The sequence below is a fragment of the Eptesicus fuscus genome, chromosome 22 (genome assembly GCF_027574615.1).
Source record: "Eptesicus fuscus isolate TK198812 chromosome 22, DD_ASM_mEF_20220401, whole genome shotgun sequence".
Taxonomy (NCBI): Eukaryota; Metazoa; Chordata; class Mammalia; order Chiroptera; family Vespertilionidae; genus Eptesicus; species Eptesicus fuscus.
In genome coordinates, this window is record NC_072494.1 from 20,053,987 (window position 1) to 20,072,232 (window position 18,246).

Below are 18,246 nucleotides of genomic sequence, written 5' to 3' on the forward strand. Positions count from 1 at the left end.
CTCCTTGGAAGAGGCTGGGACTTGAACGTTACTTGTGTGTGTGGAAAAGCAGCATTGAGCTAAGAGAAGGAATCGCAGCTTCTCTGCCTGGTCCTGTTCTTGTCCTTCAGTGGGAGCAGTTTGGCATCAGGTGCCCGCCGCGGGGAAGAGGCTGGCCGGGTCTCAGGTCAGACACAGTCGTCCTAATGCATAGGAGACCGGGCCTGTGCTTCGGCTGGCTCCAGGCCCCTGAATTCATGCCCTTGTGTCCGTGTGATCTTGCCTTTGTGCTGGAACCCGTGCATTCCCAAGAAAGTGAAAGGACGGTCTTTGTGAGAAAGGGGTTCCTTCCTGTGGGGTACGGGCACCTTCGCCTGGTGCTCAGGAAGACCTTTGGCACCCGGCGCAGAGGCCTGCGCACAATAGGTGCTGAGAAAACGGGGTCACCGTTCGTTCCCATCACCCGGTTGAGCCTTTGCGATGTGGATTAAGGTTCGGTTGACAACACAAAACAGTCACACCAGCCTGTGGCCACCCCTGGGAAAGGGACTGAGTGCTGAGGCTGGGTCAGGAAAAGGGGTTCGGCACGGTGGGATGTGAGTCATCTGCAAGGATATTTGGGGTGCTCACTGGGTGTATTCCACAGAACCAACCAGAAGAGTGAGGGGGCAGCATGGTGCTTGGAGCGTGACCATCCTAAGCGTTATCACACGAGACCACATTTGTGCTCTCACACACACCTGGCTGTCCGTGTCCTGTACGGCACACCTGGCTGTCCGTGTCCTGTACGGCACACCTGGCTGTCAGTGTCCTGTACGGCACACCTGGCTGCCCATGTCCTGTACGGCAAGCCCGTGCAGAGTCCGAGCCACCGAGACTAGAAAGAGAAACGCTCCTATCCGTCCTGGGTCGGCCCGAGTGCGCCCGGCAGGAGCAGCTCAGCCTGGCAGGGCGCTGGCACGCCTCCATATCAGGACGGCCACCCTGTCATTTGAGCACCTTTTTAATGACTTCACTGGAAACCCACGATAATCAGTTTTCCTAAAACCCCAGGCAGTGCTCTCACATGCTTGTGGTTAACTAGACAGGATGAGGTAATGAGAGTCAGAGAAAGCCTGGGTTTAAGCGGAAAGGTCTGTAACGGCGGCTAAGGCACGGGCTGCCGCTCTCTTTGGTGCAAGTAGTGTACTTGGTCCTGACCAGGGTGTATGCCCTGCTTTGGGGAAAATGAGGTGACACGAGGTCATGACCCTGTGACTGAGAGGGCCGGGTGGGACTCAGGGTCCATCCCTCTCTGGCCAAGGCTGGGGGACGTTTGCCCCTGCACAGGGGCCTGGTCCACACTGTTTCCCTGGAAGGGGATGCTCAGCCTCTCAGAGGTGCAACAGGATTCCACCTCCCGGAGAAACCCCGGTTTATCTTCCCAGGGTCCTGCTTGCACCCCCAGAGGGAGTCAGCATGGGATTTAGTCATTGGACAATTAGCATGTAATGAGCACCTGTCCTGCCTCGGTTTCCTTTATTTCAGGAGAGCCCCTCTCTTAAATGCCACGGGAAAGAGGACTTGGGTCTTTTTTTCACAAGTGGCTATCTTCTCACTGCACTTCCTCATTTGGTCAGGACGCACAGCAGAGGGAGGGAGACACAGATGTGAAAATGGACAATTGTGTTTTACCCCAGCTCTGCTGCTTATTAGCTGTGTGACCTTGAGCAGGTCACTTAACCTCTCAGAGCATCTGTAACAAAGAATGGATGCCTGGGATTCTGCAGATTAAATGAGAATAGTGTTCATAAAGTATTGGGCACAGTACCCATCATCTGACAAACATCAGAAAGCCCCGAGGCCGTTATAGTTTCACACACAGATTACGTGGGCCAGGACTGTGCTGTGGGCTGGGGCTTCAGCGGGGACCCACAGTCCTGGCACTGCCATCCCTGAGCTTACAGGGACGTCTGGTCCAGGAATGCACATGCAGATTTGGGAGCCGTCAGTGTTTGGCTAGAAATTAAAGCCATGGGGCAGATGTGGCCACCAAGGAAGAATAAATAGAGCCCAGGCGTAGAGACCTGTGACGTCAGTGTGCCTCTCAGACAACCAGGGGACCGTCCGTCCAGGGGACCGTCCGTAAAGGGGACCATCCGTCCAGGGGACCGTCCGTCCAGGGGACCGTCCGTCCAGGGGACCGTCCGTCCAGGGGACCGTCCGTCCAGCTCACCACCGGCAGCACACACCTCCGGGAGCCTTTCTCGTAAAAGCCACTTCGGGCAGCATTCATCCCGAGTCTCAGCCTGCCTCTGCCCCCGCCTGTCCCCACCACCCACCACCCCGCCTGCAGGCAGAATAAAGGATGTGATCTGAGGTGGGAATGATTCCTGGGGACACCTGACATCCTGCGGTCTCCTGCATGCACATCCCCTGCGTGTGAACCCCCTTTGCCTCAGACATTCCCGCAGCATTCACCCCACTTTCCGCGAGAAACTTCCTCAATAGAGGCATCATTCCATTCGGAACCTTACTACCCGGCATGTTTTTTTTTTTTTTTTCCCCAATTTTTCCGGCATGTTTTTTGATGAGATGTGCAGCTCTGCCCGCCCCGTCCCACCCCCGGGAGCTCTGTCTGTGGTCGGTTGTGCCTGGAAGAGTTGGTGAGCTCATCCCTTCCTTAAGCTGTGACACAGGCCGGGTCTCCTGCCACGCGGGAGGGAGAGCCAGGAGGCTCCTCGTGCTCCTGACCCCGGGCAGGACTGCTGGGCCGAGGATTCCCCGCCCGCCCCATCTTCTTTCGAGCAATGACTCTGCCCAGGAAAATCTGAGCTCAAGCGTGGAATTGACAAGGTTGTAATTATCGAGGACATCTTGTTACAACTCAGGACAGGGACACCCAGGGCTCCTACAGGGCTCTGGGGCTTCTCATATTCCCGGCTCCAAAAACAAACCCTGAGCCTGGGCTTTGCCCAGCGTTGCGGTTATGGCAGGAGTCCGTGGCTGTGTGCATGCGCCGGGAGCGGCTTCAGAAAGCCATCTGCAGGCCGTTTGTGGCCCAGAGAACGGCGAGCCCGGCTGGGCCTGGGGCCTGGATGGCAGGAGAGGGCAGAGAAGCTGAGATTGCGTTTCACTCTGTTGCTGCCCCGGACCAAGAAGGCTCTCAGAGATCAATCTGTGGTTTTGGGGACGGCAGGGGTTAAGGGCTCGGTGAGGGGACCCTGTGCGCCTGGGTCATCGCTGCGGCCTGGCACGGACCTCGCATAATCGGGTGCACTGCTTCATGCCTCTGAGCTCCGTCCTGTCTAGGGAGTCGGTGGAGAAGGTGTGCAGGGCTGCTCCATGCCACCCAGCTGAGCTGGTAAAGACAGCAGTTGTGAAATAGCATCATGTTCATCCTGCACCGGCCCAGCAGCCCACTCTGCTGGCTCTCCTCCCCTCCCCCAACCTCCGACAAAAATCTCCAGGGATTCCAGGGCTTTTCTGGCGCCTTTAGGTATCGGAAGAGAAGCCTTTGGAAAGGCAGGTCCATCCCAATATAAGAGCCTCAGCGTCCATCCAGGCCATGACTTTCTTTTCACCCACCTCCGGCCTGATGCTGGAATTGGAGGTGAGCGGGAGGGGACCAGGGACAGAGGTTTTTCTTCCTCCCCCTCCCACACCTGTGGCTGCTGCTGGCTCCCCCAGGAGGCTGAGGGAGGCAGGGAGGTGGGGGCCGGAGAGAAGGGAGAAGGGGTTTGTATGCGGCTGGGCTGGTGTGGTTCCCTGTGGTCATCAGATGCCCTTGTTATGACAGCGGCGCCCATGCTGGCTCCACCCACCACTCCTGTGGGAATCTCCTGTGGTTTCTGCACAGTCTAGGTCTGCCCTGCCCGCTGGCACCTCCTCCTGCGGTTTGCCCACCGGGGCAGCACACTCTGGCTGAGCTGTGGACTGCACTCAGCTCTGGCTCCCGTTGCCTTCTTTCTGTGGCAGGACTTACCTATCCTTGTCCCCCCAAACTTTGGGGTGTAGGTCTCTCACAATCATAGCCAATGATTGCTCTGCCTCTATGGCACTGATGGATTTGAGGGGGATTGAACCCCTCTGTGCCCATGCCTTGGGAGGGGCCCCTAGAGGAATCAACCTTGGGTCTCGTCCTTAAGAGTCTCCCAGTGTCATGGGCAGACGGGATGCAGCAAGAGGAACTATGCACAAGGTAACCCATCAAGGGACCCACAGAGGGACCGTCCGCAGCATTTCTCTGAATGCTTAGCAGAAGGAGGGCTCATTCCAGCAGGGATGTGGAAGTCTTCAGGGAGAAGGTATTTTTATTGGAAATTGTGAACTTTCGCTGGTTTGTAGGCAGAAGTGGTGAACAGGACACTGGCCTGGAATCTGAGCACAGGCGTGGCCCTCGCTGGCCATGGTACCCAGGACAGCGTGCTCCATCCCTCCAGCCTACGCTTCCTCCTCTGCGCAGGACAGAGCGCTGACGAGCACGGACTCGAGCCAGACTGCCTGGCTTCAAACTCTGCCACTCTTGGCTGTTTGCCTGTGGGCAAATCATGTAAGGTAGCTAACTGTGCCTCGGTTTCCCTATCTGTAAAATGGGGGTGATAATAGTGAATTCCACGAAAGGTTGTTGTGAAGATGAAGTGATAAGTGTGGAACACTTAAAATGGTGCCTGGCACACAGCACGTGTTCTCTGGGCCACCATGAGATTGGCATCATCCATGGGGAGGACAACATTAGGGTTGTTGTAAAGATTAGGGATTAGGGGACCAAACCCTGGCACACAGTAGGCCCTCAACACAAGACAATTCTTCTCCTTGTCATTATTAAAATGCAGGTGAGTACAGAATTAGACGTGCAGAGAAGGGCCTCCCAGTAGTGGGGACAGTGCAAGGGAAGCAAAGACAGCAGGCAGGCATGTGCAGTGTGTGAGGACGGAACAAAAGGTGATGTAATCAGAACCTCAGTAGATGCAGGACAAAAGCTTTCTGCTGGTTTCTCAGCTGCCTGTGGGCTCTCAGGATCCATTTTAAAAGGCCAGTTTCCACCAGCATATCTCCATGGCTATCTTCCTTTTCTCTGCATACAGGCCTGCTGGAGGGTCTGCGCCTCATCTCTCCAAGGATGGGGACCTTCTGCTTCCCCCTAGGGCTCCTGTTTGGCTCTGTGCTCCTGGTGGCCTCGGCCCCGGCCCTGGCCCCTCTCGAGCCTCATAGCTGCAGTGACAAGGAGCAACAGCTGACCGTCAGCCACACCTACAAGATTGACGTGCCCAAGTCTGCACTGGTCCAGGTGGAGGCTGACCCTCAGCCCCTCGGTGATGAAGGGGCCTCGCTCCTGGCCCTGGGAGAGGCCGAGGAACAGAATATCATCTTCAGACACAATATCCGCCTGCAGACACCGCAGAAGGACTGCGAGCTGGCAGGCCTTGTCCAGGACCTTCTGGCCCGGGTGCAGAAGCTGGAGGGCGAGATGGCGGAGGTGAAGGAGCGGTGTGACGTCCAGCGTTGCTGCCAGGGAGCTGCCGGTGAGCTCACCTCCTGGTATTCATTCAACAGACACTTAGTGAGCACCTTCTCGGTGCCAGGCGTTCCACCAGCCTCATGAGCACTCGTGAGTCTGGTTCATCCCCACCCCTCACTCTGGGTTTCCCCGGGGGGACCTCATCGCTGGCACCAGCTCCAGGGGCATCTGCAAGCGGAGCAGAGAGGGACGTGAGTGAGTCTGAACTCCTGGCTGAGGCTTCCCGGTGAGAAGGCTGCTGGGTGCTGTTTAGCCAACGGGCCAGTCTCTTCTATGGGGAATGCAGTGGAGTTGAGAGGACAGGGCTGGGCAGATCCAGGTCTGCCACTTCTTAGCTCTGTGACCTTTGGGCAGATGCCTACGTTTCCTGAACTGTCCAGTGAGGATAATTCTATCAACTAGACTGAGAACTACAGATGATGTATTTGAGATTCCTGGCCCATAGTAGAGCGTCAGCAAATTGTTTTTTTTTAAATTCTAGCAAGTAGCCCACTGCGCATGTCATTAAAATCTCCCCTTCCCAGGCATGACTGCTTAAGGGAAGGTTGGCCGTTCTTTTACCCTTCCTCAGCAAGTTTGCTGGTGGTCTGGTGAGAGAGGTGGGGAGGGAAGGGGCTGGAGTTAAGCAAGACCTGGTCTAACTAGAACCCAGCACTCGGTTAAGACAGGTCGAAGTGGGCTGGGGTGGAGGAAGGCAGAGAACCCGCTTCAGGAGGCTAAGGGGGGTGGGGCAGCTGGGTTGCTGTCCCTCTGAATATATCTGGGCTTCCTGCAAAAGAAGAAAGAAAAAAAATTGTTTCAATTACAGTTTACATTCAATATTATTCTGCATTAGTTTCAGGTGTACAGAATAGTGGTCAGACAATCATATACTTTACAAGGTGTTCCCCCACTTCCCATACACTCCAGTACCCAATGGGCACCATACATAGTTATTACAATACTAGAGGCCCAGTGCACGGATTTGGCCTGGCCTGCACCTTCTCGCAATCCGGGACCTCTCGGGGGATGTCAGAGAGCCAGTTTCGGCCTGATCCCCGCAGGTCAGGGGTAGGGGCCTCTTATATACATATAAGATCTTTGGTTAATCTCTTTCCACCTTTCCCCACTCCCCCTTCCTTCAGAGATTCATCAGTCTGTTCCATGTTTCCATGCCTCTGCATTGAGCATCTGCTCCCTGGTGGTCATTGCATGTCATAGCTACCGGATGGTCAGCCCTCCATGGTTGCTTAGGCTTTTATATATATAGATTACTGACTATATTTCCTATGCTGTACTTTTTGCCCCATGCCTATTTTATAATCACCAACCTGTACTTCTCAATCCCTTCACTTTTTTATTTAACCTCCCAGGCTGATCCAAATAATGAGTGCAATGCCCCCTCTTCCCCCCCATGCATTTCTATGCCTGAAGAAACTGCTACAGTTAAGAGCACCCCTTATATGCTGGACACAGAACTGGACACCTGGAGGCTGCCAGGAACTGGCTCTGGAGAGTCTCCATGGTGGAAGTGTTTTTAGGAAGGAAAGCAGGTGTTCTGAGAAAGGGGCGGGCTGACTGCCCCACCCTCTGACTGCCCCTTGCAGTCTAGGGTCAGAGAGGGGAGCCTGGCTGATCCCTCCTCCCACCCTCACCCCGTACCTTCCGGGCTGCCGGGTAGCTTCTGCAGGTCCACTTTTCCAGGCTTCGGTGTGGGCTCACTGGTGCAGCCGCCTGCAGCCAGATAAGCCAAGCTCCCGCGCAGGCCGGAGCCAGGGCCCCTTAAGGAGAGGAACTAAAGGATGACCACCGTTTAAGGGGAAGGGAACCGAGGATTCACGTGAACACTGGAGGTGGGGCGGGGAAGGGGAGGGTGGTTCCTGTTAGGCAGAGGGGGAGGAAACCTTTGCAGCTTTCACAGGTCCCAGTCTGGCCCAGGTTGGAAGGGTCGGACCCCCTACCGTTCTCGGAGCAAGAGCCCTGCAGGTCCGCTCTTCGGGGCCTCCAGGGAAGGAGGCCCTCACCCTCCAGCCCTCACCCCCGCCTTTCCTCTCCCTGGCAGGTCAGGGCCGCCAGTGCAGCGGCCACGGGACCTTCTCGCAGGAGACCTGCGGCTGCCGCTGCGAGCAGGGCTGGGAGGGTGCCGCCTGCGAGGTGCCCGCCTGCCCCGGCGCCTGCAGCGGCCACGGGCGCTGCGAGGACGGCCGCTGCGTGTGCGCCGAGCCCTACGTGGGGGCCGACTGCGCCCACCCCGCCTGCCCCGGGAACTGCAGCGGGCAGGGCGTGTGCGTGCGCGGGCGGTGCCAGTGCCACGCGGACTTCACGTCGGAGGACTGCAGCGAGCGGCGCTGCCCCGGCGACTGCAGTGGCCACGGCTTCTGCGACACGGGCGAGTGCTACTGCGAGGAGGGCTTCACCGGCCTGGACTGCTCGCAGGGTGAGAGGGCCCGCCCGCCCGCCGGGCTGGCATTTAACACTTTTTAAAAATTACCTTCTTTTAAAAAAATCTTTATTTTATTGTTTAAAGTATTACAAATACTAGTACATATGTCTCCATTTTTCCCCATTGACCCCCCCCCCCCCGCCTCCCCTAGTCCCCTCCCTCATGCCCGCCCCCCACCCCCAGTGTCTTGTGCCCATTGGTTATGCTGATACGCATGCATACAAGTTCTTCGGTTGATCTCTTTCTCCTCTGCAGGGGCTCGGCCTCTAGCCCACCTCAGATTCGCCTGGAGGGCTTGTTCAAGCGCAGATGGTTGGGTCTGAGAATTTGCATTTTTAAAAAATATTTTTATTGATTTAAGAGATGAAGGGAGAAGGAGAGAGAGAAACATCAATGATGAGAGAGAATCATTGTGGCTGCCTCTGCACGCCCCCTACTGGGGATCGAGCCCATAACCCAAACATGTGCTCTTGACCTCGAATCTACGTTACCGTGACCTCCTGGTTCATTGGTAGATGCTCAACCACTGAGCCACACCAGCTGGGCCTGAGAATTTGCATGTTTAACAAGATCCCAGGTGATGCCGATGCTGATGCTAGTTTGAGGACCATTGGTCTTAGGTGATCTAATGGCTGTGTGTGTGTGTGTGTGTGTATGTGTCGCAGGTCCATCAGATGTATGTTCCACACCCACACCTGTTATGACAGTGGGAAGTGTCATACTATCATAACCAGGATGATAGATGTGCAACCAGTGCTCACTGTGTTCTACCCTCTTCCTCACCTTCTCCATCCTGTTCCTGCTCCCCACGCAGTGGTCGCCCCCCAGGGCCTGCAGCTGCTCAAGAGCACGGAGGAGTCGCTGCTGGTGAGCTGGGAGCCCTCCAGCGAGGTGGACCACTACCTCCTCAGCTACCACCCCCTGGGCAGGGAGCCCTCCGGGAAGCAGATACAGGTGCCCAAGGAGCGAAACAGCTATGACATCCTTGGTTTGCTGCCTGGGACCAAGTACATAGTCACCCTGCACAACGTGAAGAAAGGGGTTCCCAGCAGCCCCCAGCACCTGCTGGCCACCACAGGTGAGGGGGCAGCCCAGGGCCCAGGTTGCCCAGGAGAGGTGCCGTTTCGAACGTTTTCCTGCATTGGTCCCCGCCAGTCCCCTTCCACGCTGTTCCCTGGATTTGGGGCTGAAACACAGCTGCTGCAATTCTAGGTTCTGGAGGAAGTCTTTCTGGCTCCCTGCTTTCTGCTCACCAAGTATTGGGTCCTCCTGGCTGGTGACAGAGCCTGCTGGATTGTGGAACCCAAGGAGTCTTCTCCCCCTGATTGCCCTGCACCTACACACAAGCAGCCACACACCTGCATCCCCAGGTCCTCACTGAGCCTCTGAGGCCACTCAGCAGGTTCAAGTTGGGACAAGTGAGGATCTTCTGAGCCTCCTGTTAGATTTCTCTCAGCAGGAAAGAAGGGGAAGAAATGGGTCATTGAAGAAAGTGTAATGAAAAGGTTATTTACAGAGGTGTGGGCAGGGTTTGGATGGTCTAACACCCTTGGCCCAGCATCAGTGGGGATCCACCCCAGGCTGAAGGGGCAGGAGGTGGGAGTTGGTACTGGGACCCAGAGAGAGCTGGGAGAGGCTGCCCGATAAGTTGCTTTAGGTAAAGGGAGGCAGGCAGTTCCTGTGTCCCCTGGAAGGGAGTGAAGGAGACCTCTCCTGCCCTCTGGTCTTCTGGTGACTCTCACTGGTGGAACCCAACCAGAAGCCAGGGGGCAAGGGAACCTGGCTAACACAGGTCATAGAGGTCATAATCTGGGATACACAGCAGGATGGGGGATGGTCTGGAGGGACAAACAGAGCCTTCAGGGCACCACCGAATGCTACCAAAATGTTTGCAAGGACCAGCATCACTACTTACTCTTTAGAAATTCTCATGAAAGGTCTTAAAGCTGCTTAGACATTCAAGGGCTTGGAGAAACCTTGTTGTTTGAGTGGTTATGATTCATTCCTTCGCTCCACATATTTTATTGAGCACCTACTGTGTGCCAGGCACTGTTCTAAATGATGATAAAAATGAGCTGCCTTCAGCCTTCCCCAAACTCCTGGGGAAAGATCCAGGGAGACCCAGATGGGTGGGCCTTGGGCACACCGTGTCTGCAGAAACATCTGGCTGCCTGTCCTATTTGGTGGTGGAGCAGCGGTGGCTCAGTGTGGCAAAGGGCCGTGAGGGACTTGTCATCCTGGGAGCACAATTTGTGAATGCCTTTGTCAGCACCCTCCAGCCAGTGACCCCCCTTGGAACATCCCTGTAGTTGAATAAGTTGCATTTATCAACTGTTGCAGCAGGGGGAGGACGCACACATGGGGGACCCGTGGGCGTCTTAGTTGGAGAGTGTCAGAGAGACTGGTGTAGGATGTGGGCTGTGTTCAGTGGTTTGGAAGGATTCAGGGAAGCATGTTGTCAGGAAGTGGGGTGCTTCTCTGATTGGCATCCTGGTGATTCTTGCCTAGAAAGGGGTAGCCCAGGGGAGACTAGCGCTGTGATTGCCACAGAAGCAGCAGTCACTTCGTTAGGAGGGAGGTTGTTTGGCCTTTTTGTGGTTTGGGCATTGTTCACGCTTTTGCCTGTGTTCAGACATGATCACGAATGGTCTTGTTTTGGTCTTGATCTGTCATGGCCGCAGAGTGCCTTGTCCGATATTGACGTTAAGTTCAAAGGGAGAACACAAGGCCTATGTGTGTGAGCCAGGCCGGCTCCCAGCTCTCAGCTGCTCTCTCCTCCTCTCCTCTCTGTCACTGCCTCTGCCTTCAGACAGAACAGTGCCCAAAGCCCCGAAGACAGACATCTCTTCTGAAAGTCTTAGCCACCCCTCTCGGCTCCTTGCTCTGGGGACTTGTAAGATGTGGCTGGGAAGCTTGTCTTTCTGTCTAATCCGGTTCAAGTTAAACTCATTCTCATTTGCTCCTCAGGGGAGCCTCAACCAGAGATGCGTACCCCCATAAGAATCGTGAACATGTTCATCAAATCCCTGCTTTTCCGTTTGTGAGCGCTGCAGGACCTTCTTCACTGCTCACCTCCTGCCCTGCTCCGTCGAGGGCCTGCCGTGGGGAGGGAGAGCCTGCAGGCTAGGCAGGCAGGTGGGAGCCGGTGGGTGGGGGGTGCCTCAGAGGGAAGGCTCTGGGAGGCTCTGTCTATAACACAGTGAATGAACCACAAGTATTCAGAGCCGAGGGGCCTTGAGACCACTGAGCTCACTGCCCGCTCGCAGATTCTCTTTCCCACGTCCTCCACAAGGGGCCAGCCGGCTGGGCTGGGAGCACCGCCAAGGCAGGGAAGGTGGGGGTGGGACTGAGGAAGGGGGCAAGGCTGAGAGTCTGGGGACTTGTCTCCCAGGCAGGCTCATCAGCTTGGGGTCTGGCGATTGGAATTCAACGTGCCCCTAAGTCCCCAACCCCTCTTCACCACTACCCACAGTTCTTCCTTAGAGCCATGTCGGCGATCCATTCTTTTGTGTTAATCATTAAATTCTTTTCTTTTCTGAATGGAGGGGTAAAGATTTAGCTATTCACACTTTCCTATGAATGAATGTGTACAATGCCCCCCCACCCCCCGCCCGGTCACAGGATGGACAGGGTGGGCAGCCAAGCACACCAGGGACCTGGTGGAGGTGCTAAAGCAGTGATGGGCAACCTTTTGAGCTTGGTGTGTCAAACTTCGCCAAAAAACTGAGCATAACTCAGGTAGTCACTTTGAGGAAAAAACATTATTTCGCAAATGTTTTATCCTCGGCATGCGGCCGCCTCAGCGGCCGCGTGTCATCAGAAATGGCTACGCGTGTCAGTGCTGACATGCGTGTCATAGGTTCACCATCACTGTGCTAAAGTTTGGTCAAAGGTGCAGGAAGGGTACTCAGAAGGACCAGGTTAAAGTTCACCTACTTTATAGTTTTGCCTCGGATTAATCTTCCAGGAGCATTTGGGAGGCTGAGGAAGGAGGGGGTTGTGGTATCAGTGTTATACTCCAGAACATCCGAAATGCATCCCGAACTTACAGGGGGGGGGTCTGGACCTCTCATCCGGGGCGAGTTGTGGGGACAGGGGCTCTGCAGCTAGAAGCTGAGTGTTCAGTTCAGAGCAGTCTGAGCCCTGGGCCGAGTGGACGAGAGGGCTGCGTGGTCCCGATGGGATGGGATGGGATGGGATGGGATGGGATGGGATGGGCAGGGCACAGGAGGCTTTCCCTGAACAGAGTCCGTCCTCCACCATGTGCACACCAACAGTTTCTGTGCCTGGGTGGTCCTAGGACACCTGCTGAGGACCGTGTGCAGGGCTGCAGCCTGCTCTGTGTGTGAGCAGGGAGAAAGGGAGCTGAGCTGGTAGCCAGGGGCCTGGCACGGAGCTGCCGGCCCTCCTCTTCACTGCCTTCTCCTGCCGGCCTGCCCCTGCCCTAGATCTTGCTGTGCTTGGCACCGCGTGGGTGACAGACGAGACGGAGAACTCCCTGGATGTGGAGTGGGAGAACCCCCCAACCGAGGTAGACTATTACAAGCTGCTGTACAGCCCCCTGACGGGGCAGGAGGTGGCCGAGGTCACGGTGCCCAAGAGCAGCCACCCCAAGAGCCGATATGACATCACGGGTAAGAGCCAACACTGGGATGGGAGGTGTTTGCTGTGGATGCTGAGGCAGGGACAGCGTGTGCACAGCGGGTCCTGGGGCCTTAGGAATCACTTGAACCCTGACCCCGGAAACTCCCAGACGTGAGCCCACTCTGAAGCCCGAGGATTCTGCTCCAGTGTCCCAGAGCGACTCCAGAATCTCAGAGCCCCACTTAACAGATAACTCATCTGACACGCTTTCCCCATGTCCTCACCCTGTCTGTGTCTCAGAGGGATGTGAGGGCGCACAGACTTCCCTTTTGGAAGAATGTGTGCGTGTGTTGTGTGTGAGAGAGAGATATAAAGAGGGAGGGAGGGAGCGAGCGAGCAAGAGAACTTGATTGATGGAGATAGTTTTTTCAGCATAATCCATGGAAGGTGTTGCTGGGTGGCTGGGCTGAGGTCCTGTCCCAGATGCCCGAGCCAACGCTGTGAGAACAGGAAATCAGAGGCTGCGAGGGAAACGGGCCATGCAGGGCCGGGTTACGTGTTGTGACACCTGCAGCTTGTACAGTTTCCAGGGCCGTCTTTAAGAAAAGCAGTATGGCAATCATGAATACCCAATTCGTCACGTGGCTCCAGCTGGGGTCTGTTCCTACCATCGCTCCAAGTTCCGTGTTGAGTGGCCGTCTTGGGGTCCCCACTGTGCAGTGAAAACCAGGGTCTCACTCACGCTGCTATTTGCCTGCACTTGCCACCAGAGTCTGAGTGTTTGTGCCACGAGGAACAATCATTCAAGTTGGTGCTACAGAGAAATAACAACACAAGGCAGAGAAAATAAAAAAAAAACGGGGGGAGGGGATTAGGTTAATTATTACAGTGAGAAGGAAAGAAACTTTTGAGGAAAAGGATTGTTGGGGGCAGAAAAGGATTGTTTGGGCTGTAAATACACTGGGAAGTCAGTGCTCGGTGGTGCACTCTGTGTGTGTGTGTGTGTGTGTGAGTGAGAGAGAGAGAGACAGAGAGAGAGAGAGAGAGAGAGAGAGAGAGAGAGAGAGAGAGAAAGGGAGAGAGAAAGGGAGTGAATGGGGAGCTCCCTCTCACCCCTCTGCCCTGCCCCCGCTGAAGGATAAGCCCCCCCCCCCGCCCCCGTCGTCGGTACTCGGTGCTGGGGCCCCACTGGTCCTGCAGCTCTTTCCCTGCCTTACATGGATTATCCTGGCGGGGGGCAGGGGACGGGGGAGCAGTGCTGGGGTCCCGGCTCCAGAGCCAGTACTCAGGCCTAGTACTGGCTGCTTGTTTGCAGGTCTGCAGCCTGGGATGGACTATAAGATCACAATTGTCCCCATGCGAGGAGACCTGGAGGGCCGGCCAATCTTCCTGAATGGCAGGACAGGTAAGAGCTGCCTGGAGGCACCGGGAGCTTTTCTCACGTTTGCCTTCTGATGTTTTTCTCAGCTCACTCCATCTGGGCAAAACTCTGGGATTTGGGTGTAGAGATAGTCTGTCTTTGTGTCCTGAAGTCTGTTTTGGGGGGCAAAGGGTTGCTGGATTCAGATTGCAGAAACCTTTCAGATCACACTTTTAAAATTTACTATTATTATTATTATTATTATTATTATTATTATTGTTAAAGGGCTTACCTCGCCCCTCTTGAAGCCCTCTCTCAGCGTAGGGTTCAAGCAGAGGCCAGTGTCCACCTGTCTCGGGTGGTGGAGACAACCTCTTGTGTGTAAACTGTGGAACGAGGTCACCCGGAGGAACTAGATCTTGAGCATTCCTGATCTTGACCAGCCAATGACTTCTCTAATTTTTCTTTTTCACGTATTTTTATGAAGAAATTGATGGCCCGACCAATGTGGTCACTGATCGAGTGACTGAAGACACGGCGGTGGTGTCCTGGGACCCCGTCCAGGCTGTCATCGACAAGTACGTGGTGCGCTACACCTCCGCTGACGGCCAGTCCAGGGACACGGCGGTGCCCGGGGAGCAGAGCAGCACGGTCCTCACGGGCCTGACGCCCGGGGAGGCGTACAGAGTCCACGTGTGGGCCGAGCGGGGCGGCCAGGAGAGCAAGAAGGCCGACACCACGGCCCTGACAGGTACGGACGGAGCAGGACTCTGGCGGCAGGGAGGAGGCTGACTTTTGAATCAGGAGGCCGGTGTCCATCGGCCGCAACTCTTTTCTTTGTAAGGGCTGGGGAGGGGCTTGCGAAACCATTTTCAAATTGCATAATTATACACTTTTTCATTTTTAAACCTCAAACAAAAGAGACCAGCCTTTTTATTAGATACAGAAAGTCACACTTATTTGGGTTGGAATTCCACACGCAGCTCCCTCAGAGTAGGGTAACTTACTTCCTAATTTTCATTTTTTGGTTGTGAAAACTCAAAACATTTGGAAGTTGAATGCGCGTCACAGTTTGCAGTGAAGGTACAGGCACTTCGCATGTGATCTGGAGCTCCATCAGGTGTGGGAATGGTTTGTGTGCTGACTCAGCACTCACCAAACTACCGACTCCGCCCTGGGGCTCTCAGAAGCCATGAGGTCCCCGTACTCCACCCAGCGCTCCGCTCAGCTCTGGCAGGTGTCCTGAGACTGCCTGGCATACCCAGAACATTCTTTCCACTTACACCCTCCTCGGAACTGTCCCTGAGTTCACAGGAGCCGGATCCTAGAGAACACTCGAGGCTTCCAACACGTGACAGGAAATCATGGAGAGAGAGTCTAACTCAGGTTAATCACATATATACCCAACAGATTCTACAAGTAGGGCTATTTCTATCCGCCCAGACCTCAAATGCCATCTGTTAGAGTCTTGTTTTTTTGACCACAGACATAATGTTTTTGTTTGTTTTTTAATGTTGTGTGTTTTTTTAAATTGATTTTTAGAGAGGAAAGAAGAGGGAGAGAAAGATAGAAACATCAATGAAGAGAGAGAATCATTGATCGGCTGCCTCCTGCATGCCCCACACTGGGAATCGAGCTTGCAACCTGGGCATGTGCCCTAACTGGGAATTGAACCTTGACCTCTTGGTTCATAGGTTGATGCTCAACCACTGAGTCACTCTGGCCAGGCAGCATAATGTTTTAAGTGGAAAGAACTGGCAGCTCCTATTTCCAGGATAATTTTCTTTCCCAAAACAATATTAGAGCAGATGTTGAGATTTATTGAAGTAGAATTTCTTTCAGGTACAAGAAGTTGGAGACTGAAAGAGCACTTTCTATAAATTCAGTGGAAAGGAGAAAAAGACCAATTCTTTTTATCCAAAAGCAACTTGTGGGAAAAGCTTACGAAGTTGAGACTTTATGGTGGCTTTGTCTGAACACCCTACTTCTCATGAAATGCAATTAGACCATCCTTGAAATTTCAGACCACTTGTTTAATGAAACCCTCAAGTTATCTCAATCATTTGCATTTAACAGACTCTGAAATTTATCGAGGTCATCATTTGGGCAACCTGCCCTTTCACAAGCCAGAGAGTTGCTAAATGCTGCTCTCTTTTCTTTCTCTTAAAGACATTGACAGCCCCCAAAACCTGGTGACCGACCGGGTGACAGAGACCACGGCCGCCATCTCCTGGCAGCCGGTGCAGGCCGTCATCGACAGGTACACGGTGCGCTACACCTCCGCCGACGGAGACACCAGGGAGGTCCCGGTGGGGAAGGAGCAGAGCAGCACCGTCCTGACGGGCCTGCGGCCGGGCGTGGAGTACACGGTCCACGTGTGGGCCCAGAAGGGGGCCCGGGAGAGCCAGAAGGCCGACACCAAGGCCCTGACAGGTAACAGAGAGAGGTGGTCAGTTGGAATTGAATTGTGAGCACATGGTACCAAAGACATGGCCTGAGTTGAGAGACTTTGCAGAGCAAGTCCCAACGCTCCAACAGGACAGCGCGTCTAGTGCCTGTCCCCGTGAGCTGCTCCTCCGGCAGCTCTGAGCTGCTCAGAAAACCCTCTGCCCACTAGAAGAGAGACATAAAGTAGTGCAGTAGCAGTGTTTTTAGCAGACTCAGCGGAGACTTTCAGAGGATGTGGCCATTGCAGTGCTGGTGGTAATACTTTGAGAATGATCACCTGTGAAGTAGCCCTTGGTAAAATGTAAATTAGGTACCCTGAATGTCATGGCAGATGTACAGTGGATTGCTCTGATGTGCCGTAATGTTGCAAAGAAGACATCATTGTCGGGAGCTGAAAGCCAAGAAAGCATGTCAGGTTTATAATGAGTGGTCCTCCGGAATTGAGAACCAGGGGTGACCTTTGCCCTTGACTCCCTCTCAGGGAGAGACTCAGGATGGGACTATCACTCCTTGTGCCAACCAAGCTCCAGAGGATGAAATCGTGGAGATGGGCTGGTGGGTATCTCTACCGTGACTTCAAAGCTTAAACTTTCCTAAATATTTTTTAAGAAATTGACAGCCCCCAAAACCTGGTGACCGACCGGGTGACGGAGACCACGGCCGCCATCTCCTGGGAGCCGGTGCAGGCCGTCATCGACAGGTACACGGTGCGCTACACCTCCGCCGACGGAGACACCAGGGAGGTCCCGGTGGGGAAGGAGCAGAGCAGCACCGTCCTGACGGGCCTGAGGCCGGGCGTGGACTACACGGTCCACGTGTGGGCCCAGAAGGGGGCCCGGGAGAGCCAGAAGGCCGACACCAAGGCTCTGACAGGTAATGGAGAGTTGTTCTTCGGCTTCATACTTTGTTCTTGTAAAGATAAATGGTGATCGGTCCCCTCCACCCACTGTTCCTCCCATTGTGTGTTTCCTTTGTGACCAGTCACTAAATTATTTCTTCTTGAAAGGGAAAAATATAAAGAGGCCTTATATGTTAGGATCTGTGAGCTAAGTACTTCTGGGCAATGGCTTTTGCTGTGATCTCTTTGGAACAAGAAGGGTTATTGTTTTCTTGGTGAATAAGTCCTCCTGAGCACTCTGTGCCCTGTTCTGAGGATCCTACGGTTACAGTAATATACAAGAAGAGTTCATAATTTTTAAATATTTTCATCTATGTTTCCTCATTTTTGAAGAACAGACGTATGGAGATATAATTTATATACTATAAAATTCACCCTTTAAAAGTATACAATTCAGTGGTTTTTAGTATGTTCACAGAGGTGTGCACCCATCAGCTCAATCTAATTCAGAACATTTTCATCAACCCCGAAAGAAACCCCATACTCATCACCAGTCACTCCCCATCCCCACTTTCTCCAACCCTAGGAAAATACTACTTTCTGTCTCTATAGATTTCCTTATTCTAGACATTTCATACGAATGGATTCATACAATATGTGGCCTTCTTAACTGGCTTTGTTCACTAAGCATGACATTTTCAAGGCTCATACATGTTGTCGCATGAATTGTTACTTCATTTTATTGTCAAATACTGCTCCATGGTATGGATGTAACATGTTTTACTTATTGTCAGCTGATGGGCATTTCGGCTGTTTCCACTTTCTGGATATTATGAATAATGCTGCTAAGAGCATCTGTGCACACATTTTTGTGTGGGAATATTTTTAGTTCTTTTCAGTATATGCCTAGGAGTGGAATTACTGGGTCATATGGTAACTCGTGTTTAGCTTTTTGAGGATCTGCCAAGTCGTTTCCAGAGTGGTGGCACTCTTTTATATTCCCACCAGCAGTGCACGAGGATTATATCTCTTACTTACTTACTTGGTCCTCAGTGGGATTTGTTGGGATGGGCAGAGCAGGGGTCAATATCCCCATTTTACAGATGAGAAAACTC

The 18,246-nt window shown here is 53.9% G+C and overlaps 1 protein-coding gene across 1 annotated transcript in view; it reads left to right on the top strand.

The window, feature by feature from the left end:
* The first annotated feature begins 5,080 nt into the window (after positions 1-5,080).
* TNN (tenascin N) overlaps positions 5,081-18,246 on the top strand; it is a 34,579-nt gene continuing 21,413 nt past the window's right edge. The window contains exons 1-8 of the mRNA XM_054712259.1: positions 5,081-5,483; positions 7,521-7,895; positions 8,716-8,979; positions 12,350-12,535; positions 13,801-13,890; positions 14,333-14,596; positions 16,015-16,278; positions 16,903-17,166. Of these exons, the coding sequence (XP_054568234.1) occupies positions 5,081-5,483; positions 7,521-7,895; positions 8,716-8,979; positions 12,350-12,535; positions 13,801-13,890; positions 14,333-14,596; positions 16,015-16,278; positions 16,903-17,166 (2,110 nt within the window). The remainder of the gene's footprint in view (positions 5,484-7,520; positions 7,896-8,715; positions 8,980-12,349; positions 12,536-13,800; positions 13,891-14,332; positions 14,597-16,014; positions 16,279-16,902; positions 17,167-18,246) is intronic.